Genomic DNA, 15,808 nt, shown 5'->3' with positions numbered 1-15,808 from the left:
TTTTGTTTTGGCGCCCACTCTCTGCCGACTCCTATATAGCCATGGGGCATGGCCATCTGATGAGGATTGGTGTGGTATATTTATTCCTCACAGAATTTTCCCTCTGACACCGGAGAGGGGCCCCCCATCCCGCCGCCGATAAAAGTGATCTTGCGGCGAATCCGCCACACTTTTATCGTGTACCGGACCACCGGCCGAACATGGGGATACCAGGGTTATGGCAGCTAGCTGCTGCCATAACAACGATATCTGTCCCCATAGTAGGGACGTACATTGGCTTGCGGCGGTCCGGAAGTGGATAAAATTTTTAAAAAAGTCAAAGAACTCAGATTCATCACTCTCTCATAGACAATCAAAACTGCAATTATTTGGCATCTGAACGCGACACATTTTACTGCATTTACAAACAGGTTGTAGGAATGGCAGGTAAGTGTGCATGGACTGGGTAACATCCCTTCTTTTAAAATAGATTTAATATGGCAGTAAATGCATCATTCTATTGAAGAACAACTGTGGCCAGATGTTGGAGAATGTCTTTTTCACTGGGCGAATGTTGGGTGTAAATCCACTAATGTTGCTTTCTGAATTGGGGAAAATAGGAAGGAATACTGGTGATTTTAAAATTAATGTTGGATATATTAACCACTGCATTATATATATATATATATATATATATATATATATATATATATATATATATATATATATATATATATATATATATATATATATATATCCCTCAGTCTTTAAACTCTTGTTCCTACCGTATGCTAAATTGAAAACCTTTGTTGCTTGAAAATGACCAGTTACACTTACCGGTAACGGCTTTTCTAGGAAATCTTCCAGGACGGCACACCTGAGAGATGACTGGTCCACCTGACAGGAAACACAATCAACAACAAGTTTAAAAGTTCCCACCCCTCCCTCAGACCCTCAGTTATGGTAAAGAAAAGCCCACACCGGTGTCAGAGGGAACATTCTGTGAGGAATAAATATACCACACCAATAAAACAAGGGTGCCGTCCTGGAAGATTTCCTAGAAAAGCCGTTACTGGTAAGTGTAAGGCTCGGTTCACACAGGGGCAACTTGTCCAGGTGACTTTGCCGCCTGGCAAGTCGCGCTCCGTTCTGTACTATGGAACCGTTCTAATAGGAGCGACTCAAGTCGCTCCGACTTAGAAAAAAGGTTCCTGTACTACTTTTGTGGCGACTTCGGGCGACTTGCATTGACTTCTATACTAACTGGTCATTTTCTCCAGTCATCTTCCAGGACGGCACACCTGAGACGATAAGCAAGAAGTTCAGGCCTACCTTTAGGGCGGGACAACCGCTTGTAGGACCTTCCTGCCAAATGCCAAATCCTGAGGGGACAACAGCTCCACTCTGTAGTGCCTCAGAAATGTTCTATGGCTCGTCCATGTTGCTGCTCTGCAGATCTGGTCGATTGAAGCGCCTGCCCTTTCTGCCCAGGAGGTCGCCAGGGATCTGGTTGAATCTGCCTTAAGGCGGGTTGGCACTGGTTTACATGCCTGCCTATAAGCAATAGATATGGTTTGTCTGACCCATCTAGCTATCGTTGCCTTAGAAGCTTGTAGACCCTTTCTCTTCCCTGAGAAGGTGATCAATAAGTGACTGGATCTCCTAAAGTCTTTCACTCTTTCCAAATAGACTAGGAGACAGCACCTGACATCTAAGAAATTGAATCTTTCCTCTTCCTTATTCTTGGGATTCTGGCAAAAAGATGGGAGAATAATCTCCTGTGTTCTGTGAAATAGCGAAGCCACCTTTGGCAAATAAAGAGGATCCTGAGTGAGGATTACCCTATCCTCTAGGATACGCAAAAACGGCTCTTTAATCGAAAGGGCCTGTATATCACCCACCCTTCTGGCCTTAGTGATAGCCAGAAGGAAGGCCAACTTAAATGATAAAAGTCTAACAGAAATTTGAGCCACCGGCTCAAAAGGCCCCTTTGTTAGGGCATCTAATACCAGGGACAGGTCCCATGGAGGGCAACTGACCGACCTGACTGGAACTACCCTTTCCCTGGCCAACAAAAATCTTTTTATCAGTGGTTCTTGTCCTAGCTTCCTGTCAAAAAACACGGACAGGGCTGCCACTTGGACTTTGAGGGTGCTGACTGCCAAACCTTGGTCCACCCCCTCTTGAAGAAAGTCTAGGATGGTAGGTATCATCTGGAGAGCCCCCTCCTTAGACTGCAGCCAATGGGAGAAAACTTTCCAGACCTTTGCATAAATTTTTCTGGTGACGCCTTTTCCTACTGAGGAGAAGAGTGTCTATCACTCTCTCCGAACAGCCCCTGTCACAGAGTATTTCCCTCTCAATAGCCATGCTGTCAGAGAGAGATGTCCCGGGTCGGGGTGAAAGACTGGACCCTGACTGAGCAGACCTCATTGCACCGGCAGATGCAGCGGGGGAGCTACCGAGAGACTCTGAATGGTGGGAAACCAAACCCTCTTGGGCCACCAGGGTGCTATCAGCACCAGGTCTGTCCTTGAGTAGGTTAACTTCTGTAGAACTCTGGGAAGGAGTAGCAGTGGGGGAAAGGCATAGGCCAGCCTGAAATCCCACACCTGTACAAGAGCGTCTATCCCTTCTGCTTCTTGATCCTTGTAAAGGGAGAAAAACCTGCAGACCTTCGCATTCCTCCGGGAAGCGAATAAATCTATTTCTGGCTTGCCAAAATGTCTGCAAATCAGGAAGAAGATTTCCTTGCTCAATCCCCATTCCCCTTGAAGGATGGGCTGTCTGCTTAGGAAATCTGCCTGCTTGCTGTGTCTCATTACTTTTATACTTAGGATATTCACCTGACTCAGGTACTTACCATATTCACCTTTTTGATACTTACCTTATTTAGGCACACTTGCATATCTGACACATTGTTAATCTTACGAGCACTTATTCTTATTTTATTTTTATTTTTTTTTGGATACTGATGATTTTTCCACACGAGTCCATCTTTCTTTTTTTATTTTCTTACCTTGTCACCTACCAGTACCCCCTTGCTACCCTATGGTTTCCACCATCTCCACGTCCCTACCATCCTTGATTCAGGCTTTACTTGGCTATACATATCTTTATGCCTATACTCATTGATTTTACTTTACTACTTTAGATGCCTGATAAACATATTTGTTTATAGCTTATACGCTTTATGGACTAATGAGGTTCCTAGGGATACATCACTACCCACACAATTGTAGTTCACCTCTTTTCCCCCTCTCTTTGTCACCTGGTAGTACCCCTCTGTTGTCCTAGGTTTCTAACCATCTTCATGGCCCTACAACTTTTGGCTCAGGCCTTTCATTCATGCATACATGCATACATATCTTTATACCAATATCTATTGATTTTACTCTACTACTTCAGATGCCTGACAAACATACTTATGTTCACAGCCTATACTTTTTATCGACCAATGAGGACCCTAGGGATACATCACTACACCTTTGCCATGCCTGCTCTCCGTTTGGCCCTGGATGGGGTCCCATTTGATCCTGCCCCTCAGCTCCCAGGGGAGGCATACACTGCTGCCGTCTCGAGGCCGCACACCTGGAGCCATGGCCAAGCTCAGTGGTAAGTATGGGGGGGCCTACAACCCCTCCTACCCTGCGCTGTTATAACTAATACTGTGCTATATTGCCAAATATATATATATTTTTGTTCATCCTAGGTACATTGTTACACACATCCACCCCTGAAGAGCGAGCTGGATCTCACGAAACTAGTCGGGTAGTATGATGCCCGTGTACCATGTACTACTTCTACATTTATGTACCAATACTCCTTGTTTATATATTTTATATTGGCAACCGTTGATGTTATTTATCCATGTAAACAATTGTACTTGAATAAACCATATATTATATCTACTACTGTTATGTTTACTGGCGGAAACAGTACCCACTTCATTTAAAGTCCCAGGACGAATCCTTTGTTGTTTGTTATATATTACAGGGATGGAAGTGTGTCACTGGGGACACCAGACCTTTTCCTTTATTCCTGCAGATTGAGTGAGCCTTTTATATGAATCGCTGACAGTGAAAGGACACTCCTTTCTGCTTCCCCAAGGATCTGCTGTGCTAACTCCCTCAGTTTGCCAGACCTTGTCCCCCCTTGGTGGTTTAGGTATGCAACCGTGACCCGGTTGTCTGAGAGGACCTGAACCTCTCTGTCCTGCAGCTGCTGTTGGAAATACTCTAGGGCTTTGCCTACTGCCAGGAGCTCCCTGAAATTGGAAGATTCCCTGGCTTGGCTGCGGTTCCAGGACCCCTGGGTATATTGGTCTCCCAGATGAGCCCCCCAGCCCCAAGCGCTGGCGTCCGTGGTCAAGACCAATGGGTTTACCTGGGACCAGGGGCGACCCTTCAACAAGTTGTGTGGGTTGAGCCACCACCGCAGAGAGAGAGAGACCTCCTCTGTGAGGGACACTCGCCTCTCCAATGTTTCTCTCTTTCCTCCCCATGAGGCAAGTAGGAAAGTCTGAAGTCGTCAAGAATGAAGTTGTGCCCAGGTTACTGCCGCTATGCAGGCCGTCATGAGGCCCAGCAGTCTCATTATATATCTCATAGAGGCTTCTCCACTTTCGAGAAGGGTGACAACCGCATTCTGGACCTTCACTACCTTTTCTGTTGGTAAGAATACCTTCTGTGCCTGTGAGTCTAACAGGTAGCCTAGGTATAGTTTGGACTGAGATGGTGTCAGTGAGGACTTCTCCCGACTGACCATCCAGCCCAAGGTCTCCAGAGTCTCTAACACGATGTCTCTGTCTATCACTGCTTGCCTCTGATCCACACTGTAGATCAGAAAGTCATCCAGGTAGGGTATTAACCTTATCCCCTGCAGGTGTAGGTATGCTACGACCTCGGCCATCACTTTTGTGAATACCCTTGGGCTTGCCACCAGCCCAAAGGGAAGAGCTCTGAACTGCCAGTGTTGTACCTTCTGCTGTATGTGAACTGCGAAGCCTAGGTACTTCTGGTGTTCGGGAGCAATGGGTACGTGTAGATACGCGTCCTTCAGGTCCAGAGTCACCATAAAAACTCCTGCCTGAAGATGTTTTCTTACTGAGTAAATACTCTCCATCCTGAACCTCTTCTGAAGTAAGTAACGGTTTAGTCCTCTCAGATTTATTATTAACCGAAATTTGCCTGAGGGTTTTGGAACCACAAACACGTGTGAGTAAAAACCCTGGGCTAACTGACTGGCTGGTACTGGAGCAATAACCCCTTGCTCTGCCAGCTCCTTTAAATTTCTCAGTAACCCCGCCGCCTTGGCTGGGTCCCTGGGAGGAAAAGTAATCAGAAATTTCTGTGTGGGAAGACTTTGGAATTCCAGTCTGTACCCCTCTTCTAAGAGATTTAAAATATATGGACTCTGCGTAATCCTTTCCCAATGGGGAAGGAAGTTGCTGAGTCTTGCGCCCACCCTTACGGTGGCGTCATTTGCCTTCTTTCTGAGAGGCTCCGGAACTGGAGAAAAGAACTGCACTCTTATCTTTTCCTTTTCCAAGGTTCCACTTCTTCCTCTGTTCAACTTTCCCTCTATGATGAGTCTTTGAGTGGGGGCCTCGAAAACATTTCTTACCCCTTTCCCTCTTGGGCTTCACCGGGAACTTCTTTCACTTTTCAGTAGATCGGGACAGAACCTGATCTAGGCCTGACCCAAACAGCAGGGAACCCTCAAAGGGAATGCCGCATAAGCGAGACTTGGAAGTGAAATCTCCATCCCAGGTCTTTACCCATAGGGCCCTCCTGGCGGAGTTTAAAAGTGCTGCTGCCTTAGCTGTGGTCCTAACAGTCTCCCCCGCTGCATCTGCCACATATGCTACCGCTCGACTGATTATCTCCAGCGAGTCTACAATTTCTTTAGTCTCCTTACCCCGGGAGACGTGATCCATTAATTTGCCAAGCCAGGTGTCTGCATTTCTGGCTACACAGGCGGAAGCTAGAGCCGGCGCCATTGCTGCCGCATTCGCCTCCCAGGCCCTTTTGAGTAATGTCTCAGACTTTCTATCCATCTGATCCTGGATATTTCCAGAATCTTCGAAGGATAAATCAGACCTCTTAGACACCTGCGCTAGGGCTGCATCCAAACGAGGAGTTTTAAAAAATTTCTCCTCCTCCTCATCCTTAAAGGGACACCTTCTCTTCCAAGCTTTCAGTCTGAGGAGCTTACGTTCAGGTTCCTTCCATTCTCTGAGGACTATCTCTTTCAGAGACTGGTGGATGGGAAAGGTTCTGGCCTGCAACCTTCCTAGGCCCCTATACACCCTGTCCTGTGCTGAAACCTGAGCAGAGGGGACCTGGATATCTTCCGAGGTGCAAATGGCCTTTAATAGACCTTCCATGTCCTCACTCGAGAACAAAAGTCCCCCAGGTTTTGCCTCCCCCTGGCTATCCTGGTCTGAATCTTCCTCCCCAGAACTAAATTCTGGGACCTGACATTCCTCCACCTCAGACAACAGGGAGACCTGGCCCTGGGAACTCTCCGTATAAGATGTGGAAAAATTCTCTTGTGAATGAGGAGTCTCTCTCCCAGAAGGACCCTCATCCTGACTCTTCACTAGAGTAGTTTGAAAAGATTGAAGGGTGGCTAACATTTCTGACTGTTAGGCCCTACATTCCTTCACGACCTGGGCGGTCTCCTTGCCTGCGAGCTTAAAGATACATCTATCGCAGAAAGGCTTGCTGTTGTCTTGTGCTAACTTAAAATTACAATAACCACAATGCCTGGACTTTGAAGTAGCCTTTCCTTTAGACCTACAGGCTGACCCCTGGGCAGAGCCTTCAGTCCCTGGAAATAGTAAAAAAATAGGCAATTAGCTACTCATGTCCTAAAAGGGCCACGGGGGGTCTGTCTCAGAGTACCCTGACCCTAAAACACAGCTGGATCACTCACCCCCTGTGGCGACCTCAGTGGCTGTCTGCTCAGACGGACCTTCCAGTTCCATGGCGATTTAGCTGCCCTGCAGGATCGCTGGATCAAGGTGTAGTCTTGAGCGTTCCCCTGTTTGCCTTGGAGATACTGCAATGCACAAGGCGCTTCACCAGAATGTAGCCTGGGTGCTTTCCACTGCACCCTCTGCTGTTTAAATAAACCGCCGATCGGCGCCATCTTTGGGAGGTCTGTCGCCCGGAAATGACGTACTGCCCTCTTCCGGTCCTGCGCCGTGATGCTGGAACGCACGCCGGTGCGTCCAGACATCACAGTACCAACAAGGTCTCCATCCGGAAACTCGATGCCCGGAAGTGACGCGTCCGAACTTCCGGACATGCGCCGTAGTGCTGGAACGCACGCCATCCACGTTCAGCACTCCTGGAAGGATGCAGCTCACCTCACTCCACCAACGAACAAAGTTCAAGGTAGGCACCAGCATAAATGGGGAGCAGCACGTTTAGGACAACTCCCCTGTCCCACGTGGCTGAGAACAAGGCTCTCTAAAGAGACCTTGAGTGAGCACTATCTCCCCCAGGTGTCTCTGGGGGTTACAAGGGAGTATCGCAGACCCTGTCTGCTGAGTCCCAGGGAAAGATAATCAACTCTAGGGAAAAAAAATGAGGTCCCAGACATCTCAACAAAAATAAAAAAGGAGAAACTTGGTTTCGCTGCCATCCCGTGGGTAACACAATCAAGAACTGAGGGTCTGAGGGAGGGGTGGGAACTTTTTAACTTGTTGTTGATTGTGTTTCCTGTCAGGTGGACCAGTCATCTCTCAGGTGTGCTGTCCTGGAAGATGACTGGAGAAATATTGTTTTACCTCTATGAAGTAACCAGAGGGTGCTGCATGACAACAGAAAAGATCCTGGAGAAAGGCGATATACGTTGGATAATGATAAAGTGTACCATTTTTTTTGTGGCAAATTATATTTAGCAATATTATGATTATATTTAATAATATTATCATTTTTATTTTATTTTTTATTGTTTTTACCGTTATTACTTGCTTTTTTACTTTTACTTTTTTTATATTAACTTGTTAACATTTAGAGCAAGGTAAATCCACAACCTTTTAAATTGCAAAGCAGTATGAATTTTTAATAGGTTTTAATAAGAAACTGTTACTCAAGAAAAACAACCTTACAACTGGTTGTCTAAAATGCTAAATACACTCATTTACTTACTAAGTGTTTTAGAGATGAGTTTTTATTTTAACTGCACCAAAACTCCAAATCTCCATCTGCCCACCAAGAGCCTTTGGTTGATGGCCGTATTTAGGATGAATCTGGTCTATTTATCCAACTGTCTATCCAGAGCCTCTGGTTTATAGACCAGATACAGTACATGCTAAATATAGAGCCATCTATTCAACTGTCTATCCAGAGTCTCTGGTTTATCCACTTGACCACTAGGCACTTAAACACCCTTAATAACCAGACCAATTTTCAGCTTTCGGTGCTCTCACATTTTGATTGACAATTACTCAGTCATGCAACACTGTACCCTTATGAAATTTTTGTCCTTTTTTTCACACAAATGGAGCTTTCTTTTGGTGGTATTTAAAACTGTTTTGTGCTTAAAAAAAAAAAACACAGTAAAGTTAGCCCAATTTTTGCATAATGTGAAAGATGAAGTTACACCGAGTAAATCGATACCCAACATGTCACTCTTCAAAATTGCACAGGCTCGTGGAATGGCGCCAAACTTCGCTACTTAAAAATCCCCATAGGCGACGATTTAATTTTTTTTTTACTGGTTATATGTTTTGAGTTACAGAGGAGGTCTAGGGCTAGAATTATTGCTCTCGCTCTAACGTTCGCAGCGATACCTCACATGTGTGGTTTGAACACCGTTTTCATATGTGGGCGGGACTTACGTATGCGTTCGCTTCTGCATGCGAGCACACGGGGACAGGGGCGCTTTAAAAAAAAAATAAAAAATGTTATTGTTCATTTTACTTTATTTATTTTAGCTTGACATTTTGTTCCCCAAAAATAAATTTTTTTGATCACTTTTATTCCTATTACAAGGAATGTAAACATCCCTTGTAATAGGAATATGGCATGACAGGTCCTCTTTACAGTGAGATATGGGGTCAATAGGACCCCGCATCTCACCTCTAAGCTGGGAAGCCTGAAAAAAAAAAAAGATTCTGGATTTGATCGTATTGGCGAGTCGGTAGAAGCACCGGAGGGCGGCGGGAGGGGGGGGTGTCTATGGCTGGGTATTGCAGGGTATCACCGACTATGGCTGGGTATGGCTGGGTATCTCAGAGTATGGCTGGGTATCTCAGAGTATGGCGTTGCAGAGTATTGCGTTGCAGAGCATTGCAGGATATTGGAGGGTGTTGCAGAGCATTGCAGAGTGTTGCACGGTATTGGCGGGTGTTGCAGAGCATTGCAGAGTGTTTCAGGGTATTGGTGGGTGTTGCAGAGCATTGCAGAGTGTTGCAGGGTGTTGCAGAGTGTTGCAGAGTGTTGCAGAGTGTTGCAGAGTGTTGCAGGGTAATGCAGGGTATTGCAGAGTAATGCAGTGTAACGCAGAGTATTGCAGAGTATTGCAGGGTATTGCAGAGTATTGCAGGGTATTGCAGAGTATTGCAGGGTATTGCAGGGTATTGCAGGGTATTGCAGAGTAATGCAGAGTATTTGCAGGGAATTGAGGGGTTAATTTTCGGTGAGCAGCGATGTGGGAACTGCAGATGCAGCCCACATCGCTGCTGACACCGATCTCTTCCCCCTCCGCTGTTCCGATCGGTACAGAGAGGGGGAGGGAGGAACCGGCGTCATAATATGACGCCGGTTTGTTTACAAGTGATCACTCCGTCATTTGACGGAGCGATCACGTGGTAAATGGCCGCTATGAGCGGTCGTTTACCGTGATCCGTATGCTCTCGAGTGCGCGCCCCAGGGGGTGCGCGAGAGCGGAATTCTGGGAGGACGTCATATGACGGCCTCCCAGAGTTAAGAAACCGCCCTGTAGCCGTCATTCGGCTATAGGGCGGTTGTTAAGTGGTTAAAGACCAGATACATCCCAATATACAGTAGAACCATTTATTCAACTGTCTATCCAGAGCCCCTGGTATATAGACCAGGCTGTCCAGTCCTCGGAGGCCCAGGGAATAAGCCTCCCCCTAATCTATTATCCTTGAGAGGGTTCTTGCCTTTTCACCATGGCTATGGCAAATAAGTAAAAAGGGGATCCGTAAGGATTATCTGTCAGGGAGCCCTTTTTTTTTCGAAGGCGTTCTCCTAAACAGACTAATGGTTTAAAACCAGATATTCTTTGTTTACCAAGTAGTTCCGTGTTTCACAGAACAAGTCTCTATTTAGTCCTTTTAGTGGTCCTATGCAGCAGTTACAGACATTATAGACCATGATTGCTAGAAGGTTGACAGTCAATTTTTCTAACCTACAAAATTCACAGGCTCTCAGGATTTAACTTTAAGAGCCCATGCCACCTAGATCCTGCATCCGAAGAGAAGGCAGGGACATAGGTGGAGCAGACCTGCAGATCAGTTACATGGTCCAGCTAGGATACCTTCCTCACACACTAAGACAAGGGTCTCAAACTGGTGGCCCTCCAGCTGTTTTTCGAAACTACAAGTCCCATGAGGCATTGCAAGCATGATGGTTAAAAGCATGACTCCCGCAGGCAGAGGCATGATGGGACTTGTAGTTTTGCAACACCAGTTTGAGACCCCTGCACTAAGGAGTGGAGGTATAAATCCAGGTCAAAGCCGGACATTTGTCAGAAAGGCCTTGCAGGCAGAGGTCCCACCCTAAAGTAGGCCTGAGGTTACTTGATTATCCTCTCGGGTGTGCCGTCCTGGAAGGTGATAGGAGAAAATTGTTTTTAACCACATGCCGACCGGTGCACGTTGATGTACGTCGGCAGAATGGCATGGATGGGCAAATGGGCGTACAGGTACGTTTTTTTAAATGTTGCCGCCGTGCCATCGTTTGTGCATGTTACTTACCGGTAACAGTGTTTCTATGAACCTTCCAGGACGGCAGGGCTACTTTCCGCCCTATGTGGAGGGAAAGACAAGCTAAACACTAGGTGGTAAGTACCTATGTAGAGCAATGCTCCTTGTGAACCAGTTCAGGATTACTTTATTACATACTGAGGATCAAGGAGGGGGGGGGGGGGTGAGGACTTATAACAAAGCGGTCATGTGATTGTGTTTCCTGTAGGGAGGAGCTCTCATCTCTCAGGTGTGCCATCCTGGAAGGTTCATAGAAACACCGTTACAGGTAAGTAACATCGTTTTTTTTTTTTGGGGTCACTTTTATTCCTATTACAAGGAATGTAAACATCCCTTGTCATAGAAAAATGGTATGACAGGACCTTTTAAATGTGAGATCTGGGGTCAAGAAGACCTCAAATCTCATTTACACAAAAATGCAATAAATAAAACAAACAAACAAAAAAAAAGCCAAAATCTAAAGCTATTCCCCCCTCCCCCCCAATAAAAACAAAATGTAAGGCCGTTTGGCGTCTGAGTGTTTTGGGCATCCCCGGCAACAATTTTTTTTGGGTGGTACTCCCAAAGCGAAACCCCATCTAAAGGGATGCAAAGGGCTAGGGGGATGGATGCCCAGAAGACGCGGTGATGAAGAGGTGTGGGGGCCAACAGGGATCTCTGGGACACCACTGCACCGAAGGGAAGGCAAGTATACTGCAGTTCTGCTTTAACCACGTCAATACCGGGCACATAGGTGTGCGCAGCCTATTGCATTAGCGGGTGCACCCAAAAGCTCAAATGTGTGCATATACTGTATATATAGGGCAGTAGGGTGATGGACAGTGTCGGTAGAGCAGAGATTGGGGTCAGTAGTTTCTATTATTTTTACAAAAATTTTTTTAAAATTAAAGTAGTAATAAAAAAAATAAAAATAAAGAATACATACACTGTTCTTTATTACTTTATTTTTTTACTTTTTTTGAGGAGCCCCATTGGGGGGGGGGGGGGCTTTAGTGAAATATCATGGGTCTAAACAGTCTCAATTTTGCGACACAGAAAGGGACTGACATTCATTCCTCAGTCCCCTTTCTCTGCAGCCAAGCAGCAGGGGAAATCTGCCCAGCAGAGGGTGATAAGGGTGTGACCTATGACCGGGCACTTTCATCCCCTTCCTGCCCAAACCAATACTCAGCGCTGTTACGTTTTGAATGACAAATTGCACGGTTGTTTGATCACCTCTGCAGGTCTGTATCTTTTGCGCTACAAACAAAAATATAAAATGTTTTTTCTTCATTGGTTACAAAAAAAACGTAAATATTTAAGTTTTCTCCTTTACTGATGGGCACTGACAGGCACTGATCGTCACAGTGCCATCCCCATTAGGCACCAATTGGTATACCTGGTGGTCCTGGATGGGCATCCTGCAGTGATAATCAGCACAGACCCATAGGAGAGCAGCTGATCGGCTGTCCTCTACTCATGCCCATCAGCACCAGTAGAGGAAAAGTCGATACACAGCTCTTCCTGTTTACACTGATCAGCTGTGATTGGACACGACTGATCACATATTAACCGGAAGATTTGGCTGCTCAAATGACCAGGCCATTTTTTTGCGATTCGGCACTGCGTTGTTTTAACTGACAATTGCGCGGTCGTGCGACATTGTACCCAAATATAATTGACGGCTCCCCCCCCCCACAAATAGAGCTTTCTTTTGGCAGTATTTGATCACCTCTGCAGTTTTAATTTTTTGCTCAAAAAAAGGCGCTGACATTTCTTTTGGAGGGGGAGGGGGGGGGGGAAACACACACACACACACACACACACACACACACACACACACACACACACACACGTTTAACACTATTATTCCTTTATATTGGCTTTTGGAATTTACAAATGCAGCAATTTAGACGTTGGATGAAAGGTTTAAACGCTGGGGAAAAAAAAAACTTGATAGATAAAAAGCATCATCATAATAATAAATAAAAAAATAGATAGAGAGAGAGAGAGAGATCAGACCAAAATGAGGAGGAATGAGGACGGGACGGGACAAATTGAGGAGGAATGAGGACGGGACGGGACAAATTGAGGAGGAATGAGGACGGGAGGGGACAAATTTAAGGGGGGAATGAGGACGGGACAAATTGAGGAGGAATGAGGACGGGACAAATTGAGGAGGAATGAGGACGGGACGGGACAAATTTAGAAGGAATGAGGAAGGGACGGGACAAATTGAGGAGGAATGAGGAAGGGACGGGACAAATTGAGGAGGAATGAGGACGGGACGGGACAAATTGAGGAGGAATGAGGACGGGACAAATTGAGGAGGAATGAGGACGGGACGGGACAAATTGAGGAGGAATGAGGACGGGACGGGACAAATTGAGGAGGAAGGAGGACGGGACGGGACAAATTGAGGAGGAAGGAGGACGGGACGGGACAAATTGAGGAGGAAGGAGGACGGGACGGGACAAATTGAGGAGGAAGGAGGACGGGACGGGACAAATTGAGGAGGAATGAGGACGGGACGGGACAAATTGAGGAGGAATGAGGACGGGACGGGACAAAATGAGGAGGAATGAGGACGGGACGGGACAAAATGAGGAGGAATGAGGACAGGACTAAATGAGGAAGAATAAGGACGGGACAAAATGAGGAGGGGACAAAATGAGGAGGGGACAAAATGAGGAGGGGACAAAATGAGGAGGAATGAGGACGGGACAAAATGAGGAGGGGACAAAATGAGGAGGAATGAGGACGGGACAAAATGAGGAGGAATGAGGATGGAACAAAATGAGGAGGGGACAAAATGAGGAGGAATGAGGATGGGACAAAATGAGGAGGAATGAGGACAGGACAAAATGAGGAGGAATGAGGACGGGACAAAATGAGGACGGGACAAAATGAGGACAAAACAAATGAGGAGGAATGAGGACGGGACAAATGAGGAGGAATGAGGACGGGAGAAATGAGGAGGAATGAGGACGGGACAAAATGAGGATGGGACAAATGAGGAGGAATGAGGGACATTGCTCCGAATCAGGGAAAGTCCCTCGAAATCCAGGACAGTTGGGAGCTATGTGCCTGTCAAGCACCTCTGAAAAGTGCAACAAACAGATCGCTTTTCAAAGGAGCCAATCCTCATCCCTACTGGATGTGATTGAGCAAAACCTGCGACCTCCATGCATGTTCCCGACCTGTTATGTGCAGCAGCTGCTGTAACCCTAGACTCAGCGTCAGACATACCATTGTGCGGGGCAGATGGCGGTCAGGCGGTCAGGCGGTGTCCCCTGTAGGCGATGGCTGGTCTCTGGGAGGTCTCCAGTGTACAAGAAGAGAAGAGGAGACAACAGAGACTGCAGGAGATCTTATAGATCACTGGGTGTGTCAGACATGCATAAATCACACACAGCTTGGCTTAAAGGGACACACCATCTCTATGATGTGTATGGGTGGGAGGAGGTCAGTGACGGAGTGTTCACAGCTGCAGCCTTACCCAGCACAGTCCCAACACAAGAACAAGGCAATGACGTCTCATGACTTCAGCTACCGGGAAAGCTCTGAGCAAAAGGGAAAAAAAACAAAAAACAAATGGAGTGTGTTGCATTGCATCACAGCATGTTCTGATTTCTGATGTGCTATAATGCCTGATTCACACCTATGGTTTTTTTAGTGCTTTTTGCATTTTGCAGGTTTGTACTACAGTCCATTTACCATGGTTTCCTATGGAACACGTTCTGTAGTGCAAAAAGCACAAATATTATTTATAATTATTTACTAAAACTAGGGAGTGCGAAATCCGGCGCAGCTCTGCATAGAAACCAATCAGCTTCTAGGTTTTATTTCCAAGGCGTCATTGAACAAGCTGAAGCTAGAAGCTGATTGGCTGCCATGGCACAGCTGCATCAGATTCCGAGTGCTTCACATTTTTGTAAATCTAACCCCCCCCCCCAATGTTTCTCAACTCCAGTCCTCAAGGTGCCCCAACAGGTCATGTTTTCAGGAATTCCTTGAGATGAAATGACCCTGGTAATTACTAAGGCAGTGAAACTGATTAAATCACCTGTGCTAAATAATGGAGAGCCTGAAAACATGACCTGTTGGGGAGTCTCTAGGACTGGAGTTGAGGAACACTGCTTTAACACCTCGCAGGATAGAAGAAATAAATACACCGTAAAAAATAAATAAATAAATAAAAACAAGCACTGATATAAATACTGACAATGCATCACACCTCCCAACTTTTTGAGATGGGAATGAGGGACACCTAACAGCAAAAGTATGCAGGCTTAGGACACACCCCCTGCCCACGCCTCCTTAAAAGGAGAATTGTACAAAAACAACAAGATTGGTTAACCACTTCCGGACCGCCGCACGCCGATATACGTCCTAACTTTGAAGAGGAATATCGTTATTGCAGCAGCTAGCTGCCATAACCCCGGTATCCTTCCTGGGTATGGAAATGAGGGAGGGTGAAGGTGGCCCCCAACCGTCTCCATAACATTGCAGGGTGGAAGCAACATCAAAACGTCACTTCCACCCATAGCTCTTAAGGGTCGGTTCACACTACAACGACTTGGGATCCGACATGTCAGCCCTCAAGTCGCCCCAAGTCGCTTGACATTGGGAATTACATTATAGTCAATGAGAGCCATCGGTCTGTCAGTCTACCTTTGTTGTACCCGTGTGAGGTTTATGCCCTTAACCCTTCTGTGATATACCATTTATTTTTTAATTCTTGCCAGCTCTTCCACTTCTCGACGGTATGTTTATTGCTCCTCACTTCCAGACTATCACTTAGACATTCAATCTTATAGGTCTCTTCTACCACGTCGACCCACTCCCACATTGAGGGAGCCTCCATCTCCTGCCATTTTTTTG

The 15,808-nt window shown here is 46.2% G+C and overlaps 1 protein-coding gene across 1 annotated transcript in view; it reads right to left on the bottom strand.

Moving 5' to 3' along the window:
- The window catches only part of LOC143976218 (gamma-crystallin-3-like), a 39,053-nt gene extending 24,591 nt beyond the window's left edge, over positions 1–14,462 (bottom strand). Inside the window, exon 1 of the mRNA XM_077478633.1 lies at positions 14,174–14,462. Coding sequence (XP_077334759.1) covers positions 14,174–14,176 — 3 coding nt within the window. The 5' untranslated portion in view covers positions 14,177–14,462. The remainder of the gene's footprint in view (positions 1–14,173) is intronic.
- Between the last annotated feature and the right edge of the window lie 1,346 nt (positions 14,463–15,808).

The sequence above is a fragment of the Lithobates pipiens genome, unplaced genomic scaffold (assembly GCF_037356315.1).
Source record: "Lithobates pipiens isolate NorthernLeopardFrog02 unplaced genomic scaffold, aLitPip1_a1.2 Scaffold_13, whole genome shotgun sequence".
In the NCBI taxonomy this organism is placed as follows: domain Eukaryota; kingdom Metazoa; phylum Chordata; class Amphibia; order Anura; family Ranidae; genus Lithobates; species Lithobates pipiens.
Note: the sequence above shows the minus strand (reverse complement) of the source record. Positions and strands in the feature narration are given on the sequence as shown.